Source organism: Gopherus flavomarginatus, chromosome 10, assembly GCF_025201925.1.
Source record: "Gopherus flavomarginatus isolate rGopFla2 chromosome 10, rGopFla2.mat.asm, whole genome shotgun sequence".
Lineage (NCBI taxonomy): Eukaryota > Metazoa > Chordata > Testudines > Testudinidae > Gopherus > Gopherus flavomarginatus.
The window spans coordinates 46,964,428-46,975,183 of record NC_066626.1 but is presented as its reverse complement, the minus strand read 5'-3'; the positions used below and the strand labels follow the sequence as shown (position 1 = coordinate 46,975,183).

The following is a 10,756-nucleotide window of genomic DNA, read 5'->3' as shown; positions in this document are numbered from 1 at the left end:
ATTGTAAACCTGGTACTGACATAATCAGCTGGCCAGAGAGGGGTGACAACTCCCTTCCACTTGAATGGGCCATTACTGAGAAATATGATTCCCTGGTGATTCACTTTCCCTCCAAGACCATAAGGCATAGTTTTCAATAGAGTTACATTATTCTTTAAATATTACCCATACACACATCTCAGAATTACCAGCTATCAGTAGAGACCTCACATGCTACCTTTCATGGACTAATACCAAGAAAGCAGTGTATTAGGTGCACTGAGTTTGTCAGGTCTGAGACAGGAGTTGCTTGTAAAGAACAGTGAACCGGTTGCCCATTGACATCACTAGACTTCTGTGTCACAGCTTTATAAGACAGTCCTTTTGTGAAAAGATGAAATAGAGAGATGGCTATGAGAAAAGTAGTGAATATATATAATTACATTTCTGGGGTATGTACATCCTTCCTATGTGTCCAGATATTATTATATCTTTTCCAGTTGCTCCTGTTAGTTTCTCCATCTGTTCCATGGTAGAGAATGCTCTAAGTGAGGCAGCATCTGACAGACCCTTCTAGCCAGGACTGATTAGAGCCTGAAAGCTATTCCTTGGTGTTGATTGGAAGCACTTGTTCATTTAACATCTACAGCACACCAAGGTTAGGGTAAGGGCAAGCTTTTAGTGCCCAGCATTAATAACAGTGTTTTAAATATACAACCCAGTAAACATGTAACTTTTCTCCCTGTAATGCATCTTTAATTGTTCCATTTTTATCAAGGCAATTAGTTTTAGCTTTTATGACAGAAGCTACTTGTCAATTTGTCCAAAAAGTCATAATTTCAAATGAATTATGTGAGGAGCAGGTCAGCAATCAGACAGCTATCATGTGATCCCCCTCCATACCTTAATGACTAATCAGGTTTCCACAGAGCCAGGACAGGCAGGACAGTATTTGAATACGTTTTGTGCAGGGTGCATGATAGCTGCTTTCAACTACCCAAAAGGGGGTTCCAAAGAGGATGGATCTATAGTGTTCTCAGTGGTACCAGATGATAGAACAAGGAGTAATGGTCTCAAGTTGCAGTGGGGGAGGTTTAGGTTGGATATTAGGAAAAACTTTTTCACTAAGAGGATGGTGAAGCACTGGAATGGGTTACCTCATGAGGTGGTGAAAACGCCTTCCTTAGAGGTTTTGAAGGTCAGGCTTGATAAAGCCCTGGCTGGGATGATTTAGTTGGGGATTGGTCCTGCTTTGAGCAGGGAGTTGGACTAGATGACCTCTTAAGGTCCCTTCCACCCTGATATTCTATGATTCTATATTGTTTATTGTCTGAATTTATCCTCTTCCTGGGTTTTGTCTCCATTTAACAAACACCACCAGCAACTAAGTTTCCTCCTGGGTTTGTTTTTTCTTAGAATTTTCCCTGTAAGACCCCTCTTACCCTGCAGATAGTTACCTCCTCCTGAAAAAGACATACTAAAGGCTCAGATCTCTTAGATTGGAGCTAATAGAACCCACCTGATAGGATGAGTCAGCAGAAGTCTAGCACTTTTATTAGGGCTATTCTGCTGACAATCACTGCAGTCCTATGCAGGACTCTAGAATCTGCCATCCAGTCACATATTATTGGTGTTTTTTCATGAGTAACTTGAAACTTTAATTTTCCTTATAGTTAGTTTTAATGAATATTGGAAGACCCTCAGGAACTAAAGTAGTGTGCATACTTCAGAGACTAACTCTGTGACAAAACCATAGGGAACTTGTACTGAATTTGTATACTGTATAATATTACAATCCTAAGGCAATACAATAAACTGATAGAAAATAACATGAATTAGTGCCTCCCATTTTCTGAAATATACTTTTCCATAGTGAGTAATTTAACACTGCAACCTGAAGCTTTCGCCACAAAATTACTGTGCATCATCAAGGCTAGTAGAAGACTGGGGAAAATGAATCTAAAAGCTGTTTGATGGGAGGTTTGGGGAAGACAAATTGGTAACCAAGCAACTCTGTGGCCAGCAGAACCCAGTGTAGTCATAGAGTTTATAGACTTTTATTTAGAATTTTTTAAAATGAACTGTAATGGTAGCATGGGACAAAGATTGTTGAAGGGAGGAATGCCTTGCAAGACACTAGGGGTATGGCTACACTTACAGTTTTGCAGGGCTGGTAGTTACAGCTGTGTTTGTACAGCTGTGTAGGGCCAGCGCTGCAGTGTGGCCACACTGACAGCTACCAGCGCTGCAGTGTGGCCACATTTACAGCACTTGCAGCGCTGTTGGGAGTGGTGCATTGTGGGCAGTTATCCCACAGAGCACCTCGTCCCATTTTGGCGCTGTGGCTTGTGGGAAGGGGAAGGAAGTGTGCGGGTCTTTCTGCTTCCTGTTCCAACACCCCGTGGTGCTTTGCTACACATTCCGAGCAGTTTGGCGGCATTGTGAGTCTGCAGCGCGATTTCTGAGATTTCTGTTACAAATGGAGCCTGAGCTGCTGAGGACCTTGCTGATGAATGTTGCCAGCACATCACGCATGGCAGTGGAGCTATTCCTTCAGCTGCAAAGTGACAGTGAGGAGTCAAACGATGATATTGAAACGCCTGATGCTGAAGACACTCAATTGCTTGTGGCAGTAACAGACGTGCTCAGCACGGTGGAACGGCGCCTTTGGGCTCGGGAAACCAGCACTCAGTGGTGGGATCACATCATCCTGCAAGCCTGGGATGACGAGCAGTGGCTGCAGAACTTTCGGATGAGAAAAGCCACTTTCATGTCACTGTGTGCTGAGCTCGCCCCTACCCTGCGGCGCAGGGACACGAGATTGAGAGCTGCCCTGCCAGTGGAGAAGCGGGTGGCTATTGCAATCTGGAAGCTGGCAACTCCAGATGGCCGGCGAACCAGTGGCGAACCAGTTTGGAGTGGGAAAGTCCACCGTTGGAATGGTGCTGATGCAAGTTTGCACAGCCATTAATCGCACCCTGTTAAGAAGAACTGTGACTCTGGGGAACGTGCAGGACATTGTGGATGGCTTTGCAGAAATGGGTTTCCCTAACTGTGGAGGGGCAACAGATGGGACACATATTCCTATTCTGTCACCACCCCACCTGGCATCAGAGTACGTTAATCGCAAGGGGTATTTCTCCGTGGTTCTGCAAGCGCTTGTGGATCACCGTGGGTGTTTCACTGACATTTACTCAGGATGGCCTGGAAAGGTGCATGATGCACGCATCTTTCGGAACAGTGCCCTGTTCAGGAGGCTGAGGGCCGGGACTTTTTTCCCAGACCGCAAGATCACAGTAGGGGACGTCGAAATGCCCACTGTGATCCTTGGAGACCCCGCTTACCCCTTAATGCCATGGCTCATGAAGCCGTATACAGGGAAGCTTGACAGGAGCAAGGACCGGTTCAACTACAGGCTGAGCCGGTGCAGAATGACTGTGGAGTGTGCGTTTGGCCGTTTGAAAGCCCGCTGGAGGTGTCTTTATGGGAAGCTAGATTTGGGGGAAAGCAGCATCTCCGCTGTTATATCCACGTGCTGTACCCTCCATAATATTTGTGAAGGGAAGGGTGAAAGATTCAGTGAGGAATGGACCTCCGAGGTTCGACGCCTAGAGGATGAATTTGCACAACCAGAGAGCAGGGCTACTAGGGAGGCCCAGGAAAGGGCTTCAAGGATTAGGGATGCTTTAAGGGAGCAATTTGATGCTGAGAGCCAACAGTAATGTTTGGTGCCTTTGCTGTGTTTTGTTCTACCTTGGGGTACAATATTTACCACTTCCTGCAATAATAAAACGTATTGTAAAAGCCATAAAATCCTTTATTCAAAGTACAGTACATAAAAGGCCAGGGGGGTTAGGGTGGTGGACTGTACATTCATAGGTTTGAATATGTCCTGTTTTGATTACTGTTCAATGTCTGCTGCACTTCAGGATTACTATGCTGCAGGGTAATAGGGGTGGAGTGCACAGGGTAAGAATTATAGTTATCAGGGCTGGTAGGTGATCGTACAGGTGTTGGGGGCAGCTGGGGGTAATAAGAAACTGGCTGCTGGAGAAAGGTGTTTTGTGCAAATACTGGGGAACAAGAAAGAGAGCTTTGGGAGGGCTGTGGGTTACCACGGTACATATCTGCCTGCATGGCTACGAGAGACTCGAAAGACTCAGTTTGGTGAGCCAGGAGGCTTATCATCTGCTTTGAGGTTTTTTTAATTGCCAATTCCTTTCTCCTGCTTTCTGTTTGCCTCCAGTCATACATTTTCTCTCTCCATTCATACATTTTCTCTCTCCATTCCTGTGTCTTCCTACTTTCTCTGTTGTAGTGATTCATAACTGCTTTGATCAATTCTTCTTTTGATTTTCTGGGATTTCTTCTCAAGTTCTGCAAGCGACATGAGGCCGGTGATCCGGCTGCATTAGTCAAGGTCACTAGAAAAAACAAAGATAGAACCATGTAATACACAGAGGCTACATTGTTTATTATCACACAGTGAAGGAGTTTTTAGACTTTTTGTAGCATCCTTCCCACATACCTCACATAACACAGAGAGGCCAGGGAAGCTGAAAGTTATGGCGAGCAATGGGGTGAGTGTTTCTGCCCCGAGTGCACCTGGGACAGGGAATTGACCGATGGGTCACTGGGGTTTATCTGCACTGGGTACAGGAGGTAGCTGGTGTCCTGCACAGGGGACAGTAGTGAACAGGAAGGAGGCGAGCTGCTGGCGGGGGGGAGGGTCCGCGTAACTGCCGGCCTGCTGGTGAGGGGGGGGAAACGCACAGCTGTGCTGGCTGCCTGCTGGGAAGGGTGGGGGAACACCGGAGCGCACCGCGGGGCTGGATGCCTGCTGGGAGGGGGGTGGGGGAAGACCGGAGCGCACCGCGGGGTTAGCTACGTGCTGGGAAGGGGGGGGGGGGGGGAAGACCGGAGCGCACAGCTGTGCTGGCTGCCTGCTGGGAAGGGGGGGGGAGACCGGAACGCACCACGGGGCTGGGGGGGGGACCGCGAACCTGGCGCCCTGCACTCAAGTATCCCTAAATTCTCAACAGGGTTTCCTACTGCCAGATATATCACTGCTGCGTGTTACCTGGGAAGAGAGGGAGGGTCTTCTACAGCAATATGGATTCCGCCCTGGCCCATATGCAGCTTGCCTGTGTGCAGCCATGGTCCCCCCACCCCTCGCTGTACAGTGGATCGGACGAGTTAGCCTGACCGGGACAAGGACCACGGTGGCTCTCCCGATAAACTTGAGAAAGCACATAGCGCACGCTCTGGCCGCAACTTTTCAAGAGATTACCGAGGCAGATTACAGAGACGTGATAGAGCAAATCAATGGGCTATTCCACGTATAGGCATGCATGCAGGCAGCCATAACCCAAACCCTCCTCTCCCAAAACATAAAAATCTGCTTACCCCGAGCACGCTCCTCAGTTTCTTCCTCACCAGCAACTTCCTGCTGCTGCGACTGGCTAGCCTCCTCCTGGCTTGAGAAGAGCTCCTGGCTGCATGCCTCCTGGGACTCCGGGGTGTCTCCCTCCACGCCAGTAGCCTCACTGTCGGCTTCCTCTACACCCTCCCCCACTCCTCCCTGCTCTGAACTCTCCATCGTGGTCCTCGGATTGGCAGTGGGTCACACCCAAGTATGGCATCCAGCTCCTTGTAAAAACAGCAGGTTGTGGGGGCAGCTCCTGAGCGGCGATTTCCCTCACGGGCTTTGCAGTAAGCACTCCTCAGCTCTTTTATTTTGACCCTGCACTGCAACGCGTCCCGTTCATGGCCCCTTTTCAGCAAGGACTGTGATATCTGCCCATAGGTATCATAATTTCTCCTTCTGGAGAGCAGCTGTGCTTGCACAGCCTCCTCACCCTAAACACTGATGAGGTCCTGCAGCTCGCAATTGTTCCATGCTGGGGCTCGTTTGGGGCGTGGAGGCATGGTCGCTGATTGATTGAATGATTGATTGCACTCCACACCTGGCTGAGCAAACAGGAAGGGGATTTTTAAAATTCCCGGGGCATTTAAAGGAGGGGTCAGCTGAGCCCAGGGCAGTGGAGTGTGCATGATTACCAGAGAGGCTTCTAAGGTATGCTGGGATACCTCCTTATACCACGGAGGTCAATAAAAGCGCTGGTGGGTGTCCACACTTGCTGACCAGCGCTGGATCACCAGCGCTGGAATCCCTACACCCGAGGCTCGACCGGGTGTACAGCCAGCGCTGCAACCAGGGAGTTGCAGCGCTGGCCGTGCTTTGCAAGTGTGGCCACATCCTAAGTTGCAGCGCTGTAACCCCCTCACCAGCGCTGCAACTCTGTAGTGTAGCCAAGCCCTTAGTATCACTCCTTGCACCTACAAATAAAGTCCCCTAACCAAATCCTAAGTAGTGATTCTGGAACATAAAGTGAGCCAGGCAACAAACTTTTTAGGAGTATATTATCAAAGACTTGCATCTGAGGATTACTGCTAGTTGCTTGACCTGAGTTCTCTCTCTAACCCACAGCATCATACAGCAACTCAGCATGAGTCTCTGTGGAAAAGATTTCAAATGGGTAAATACTGAGATCCCAGCGATTAGATAAAAGTCACTTTTCACCACCTCTCCATATTCATCCTGTGCCCATTCAAAGCAATAGAAAAACTCCCATCAGTTTTAATGGTACAGTTTAAATGAATGGGGCCAGATTCTGTAAAGCACCCCTGCATGGATCCCCATTAGCTCAGTGAGATTTTCATGCATTTGTGATTCAGGTCCTTGTGTTTACTGAAATCACAAAGAATGGATAAAACTGCAAATGGCAATGGTGTCATAATCAATATTACTTTGATCTCAGTTCTTTCCAGAGGATATTAAATGCTTCATAAAGTAGTACATTCTATGCCAAATTGTCCATGTATAATTCAGTAACTATACAGTTCTTCACAGCAAAAACATTAAAATGATGAATCTCGGAATTGCAAAATCAATACAAAATCTCTTCAAATATTACATGAAGTTGATTCATTAAAGGAATTCTGGTTGAATTTAATAATGTATCAGCATTACAGTAAGTACCTGTAGTGCCAGCATACATATGTCTAGATGGCAACTGACAATTACTGTAATATAATGTTCTGTTTAAATTTAGAATATATGCATTATGCACATAAACTGAATCACTTTGGTAATAAAAGGAAACATTTATGAACCATTCAAAGAGTGATACACTTAAGCGCAGAAATTTAGTATTTAGTTAATTCCAAAGTGACTTAGTTTCATTATCTATTCTCAATGGACAGAACAAGCTAATCTATCATTCATAAAAAGTATCCAATCGTGTAAGAGACTATAGCCCAGATCATTAACAGTATTTAGGCTACTAAATTCCATTGCAATCAATCAATGAGAGTTATGTGCCTAAATACCTTTCAGGATCTGAACCGACGTACCTATTTCACAGCCCTGTGTACGCTCACTTTTGCTGATGAAGTCAACTGGAGTTGAGGATGATCAGGACCCTACTGGACTGAGGCCAGAGTTGGATTCTGTCAAAGACAGACTGTAGTTTTCCACTTACCTGAAACCATTTCTGTATACAACACTGAAGGAACACAAAGATCTTAAATTTGATCTTGAACTTTACATTGAATTAATCTCTATTAGACAAAGTTTGATAACACATTTCACGTACCACCAGACATTTATACTGAGTATACATACATGGTCCAGCAGATCAGGTCTCTCAAATGAGACACTACAATACCCATTAGAGGAACTGGATGTTTGCCTTGGGGCATCGAAATATAATGAGCTAAAAATGTATCCATTCTCCAAACTGTGTTAATCTAATTTCATTTAATAACTGGATGGAAATATCCTTTTCTCTAAAACAGTAGAGTTGACTACCTTTCATGCCATTTTGTAGTAGATATTACTGGTTTGGGTTTGTAGGGTTTTTTTTGTTGTTGTTTTTTAAACCAAACAATTAACCATACTGACATTTTTGTGGTTTATGTTTATTCTGCACACATTACAAAATCCTTCTCTATGCTTATGGTAAAGCTGACAAGCTCATCAGAAAGGTACTGCCTTACAGAACAAAAGAAAACTAATAATTAACCATTAAGTGGTATTCCTTTCATTGCTGGATAAATTTAATTGTAAGCTAATTGCTTTAGCATTTGGGTATGGCTTAAATGAGTCTCCTTGTGCAATGTTACTACTAAACACTGGGAATTGATACTGCAGTGGCTTTGCATGTTTTGGCAGGGAGACTTCCTTACACATGTGAGGCAGCAGAGAGGTGGGAGAAGTCGGTAACTAAGGACGGTATCTTTGGCAGAACAAAGGCCAATGATGACCTCCCAGTCAGCTAAACCAGGTAGGTCAAGCAAGGCTTGATTGTGAAAAACTTTGACGGCAAGTGTCTTTGAAGGCAAGAGAGCAAGTGTCCCTAGTGGCTAATGAGATGATCAGAGTGACAGCAACATTTTTCAATGTACTTGAGTGGGGAAAAGTGACAATAGTTGAGGTTGGAAAGGAACAGGTTGTAGTAGTTAAACCACAAAATGAGCAGGGCTTGGATGAAAGTTTCTGCAGCTTAATCAGAGAGGAGATGTCAGATCTTGGAAACATGCAAGAAATTTAGCATGATTTGGACATGGCTTGGAGATGACCATATAAAGAGAGGCCAGAAAGGACTATCATGGTAATCTAATCTGATCTCCTGTAGAATGTAGGCCATAGAATTTCCCTAAAATAATTTCTAGAGCACACATTTTTAAAAATCCAATCTTGATTTAAAAATGGTTAGTGATGGATAATTTACCATAACCATTAGGAAGTTGTTCCAGTGGTTAATTACCTTCACTGTTAAAAATTTACACCTTATTTCCAGTCTGAGTTTATCTAGCTTCAGCTTCCAGCCATTGGATCATGTTATACCTTTTTCTGCTATACTGAAGGGCACCTTAAATATTTGTTCCCATGTAGATATTTATTGACTGTAATCAAATCATCCTTTAACCTTCTCTGTTAAGCTAAATAAATAGAGGTTCTTGGCTCTATCACTATAAGGCATATTTTCTAATCCTTCAAATCATGCCTGTGGTTATTCTCTGAATTTTCTACAATGTATCAACATCCTTCTTGAATTGTTGACACCAGAAGTGGACACAGTATTCCAGCAATTGTCACACCAGTACCAAATACAGAAGAAAAAAACCTCTCTACTCATACTGAAATTTCCCTGTTCACGTATTCAAGGATTGCATTAGCCTTTTGAGGGCAACATCACACTGGGAGCTCATGTTCAGTTGATTATTCACCATGACCCTCAAACTTTTTCAGACTCATTGCTTCCCAGGACAGGGTTCCCCATCCTGTAACTGGTATCCATATTAACTACAGATAGACTGTACTACAGAATTTTTGCAATGACTTCAGGGAAATGACTGATGGCCCCAATCCTACAAAAAGCAGATGTCAATTGAAGTGGAGAGCACTTAGTACCTCACCAAAGGTACTCAGCATGTTGCAGGATTAGTACTGGAATCTATTTCACAATTCTCCCTTGTGTTAAACTGCATCATATCAATATTCTGTATTGTCAGCTGATAACATTATGCAGTGTGACAGTTTGGGTCAAAGGTGGTAATAATGCCCCTTTTACTAATCTGAATTCATGGGTCACAGGAAGTGATTCAGTATTTCATTACTTGCATAGCTTCAATACAGATAAGTGTATAGTGTAGGAAAAGAAGGAATTGTAGCTTGTATAAAGCCATTAGCAGAACAGTACTTAATTTTAAATTATGGCATCCGTGTCATCTGACTTTCCTTGTTTAGTATATTTATGTCTGGGAGAACCTCAACTTCAGATATTCATTTTCTAAAGTAAAAACTGTGCTGTACACAGTAATATGCCCTTTTTGGGGCGGGGGGTGAGAGGGGAAGACTTGTAGTTTTGTTCCCGACATGGAAATTTTAACTGAACAGTGTGACTTCAGTTCTTATTGGTCAACTTGCTAAGCATCACAAAGCTATTTATTTTCTACTTTTTGTAAATTTTAAACACATTAAGTCTCATCTGATACTAGCACAGTATCATCATGACACCGTTAAATTTAACAGAATACCATGGCAGCATCATATTCAGCAATCTGTTGACTGGATACATGAACAAATAAATCAGAAATGGAATGTATGTATGGATTCTCCCCATCAGTTCATTTTAAACTACAGCTGTTAAATTCTTCAAGCAAGCAAATAATAACTGAGCAGACACATAAAAATGATAGGAAGATTAATAAGTAACTGCTGACTTAAAAGCTTTTATCAGCTGTAGGCTGAGGGAAAACAAAGCAGGCAATAACTACCTGAGTATAATGAATTGGGTGCTGAGGGAGTCAAGATGACAAAACAGAGAACGTTCCTTTCATTGAAAAGTCTAAACAAATTCATATACAAATTTAGCAATGGGGCAGAATCTAAACTGCTGAGATACATATGGTCATCCTTTGCCAAGAGATACTAGAAGTCAGGGCCTTTCAGGCTGAGCAACACTGGGGCTGGGTATTTTCTTAGTGCAACTTATTTATTTACACTCCATACAGCAGTTCGGGAATAGAGGTAAGTCACAAAAGCATGCAGGCAAATCCTCTCTTCAGTAATTTCAGCCAAAACACCAATGCCTGGCTCTCATGGAGTAATTCTGTCCTCCATAATTAACTCTGGGTAGGGAGATTAAGGCAGTGTGTAAACTCCCCTGATTCTTTCAACAGCTTCCCACCTTCCCCATAAAGAAGGTAC

The 10,756-nt window shown here is 44.0% G+C and overlaps 1 protein-coding gene across 1 annotated transcript; it reads right to left on the bottom strand.

The window, feature by feature from the left end:
• Positions 1-3,706: 3,706 nt before the first annotated feature.
• Positions 3,707-5,808, bottom strand: LOC127030394 (uncharacterized). Its single transcript, XM_050916798.1, has 2 exons — positions 5,386-5,808; positions 3,707-4,403 (listed from the first exon to the last, which is right to left on the bottom strand). The coding sequence occupies exons 1-2, from the start codon at positions 5,576-5,578 to the stop codon at positions 3,853-3,855; spliced, it is 744 nt and encodes a 247-aa protein (XP_050772755.1). The 5' UTR covers positions 5,579-5,808; the 3' UTR covers positions 3,707-3,852.
• Positions 5,809-10,756: the final 4,948 nt, after the last annotated feature.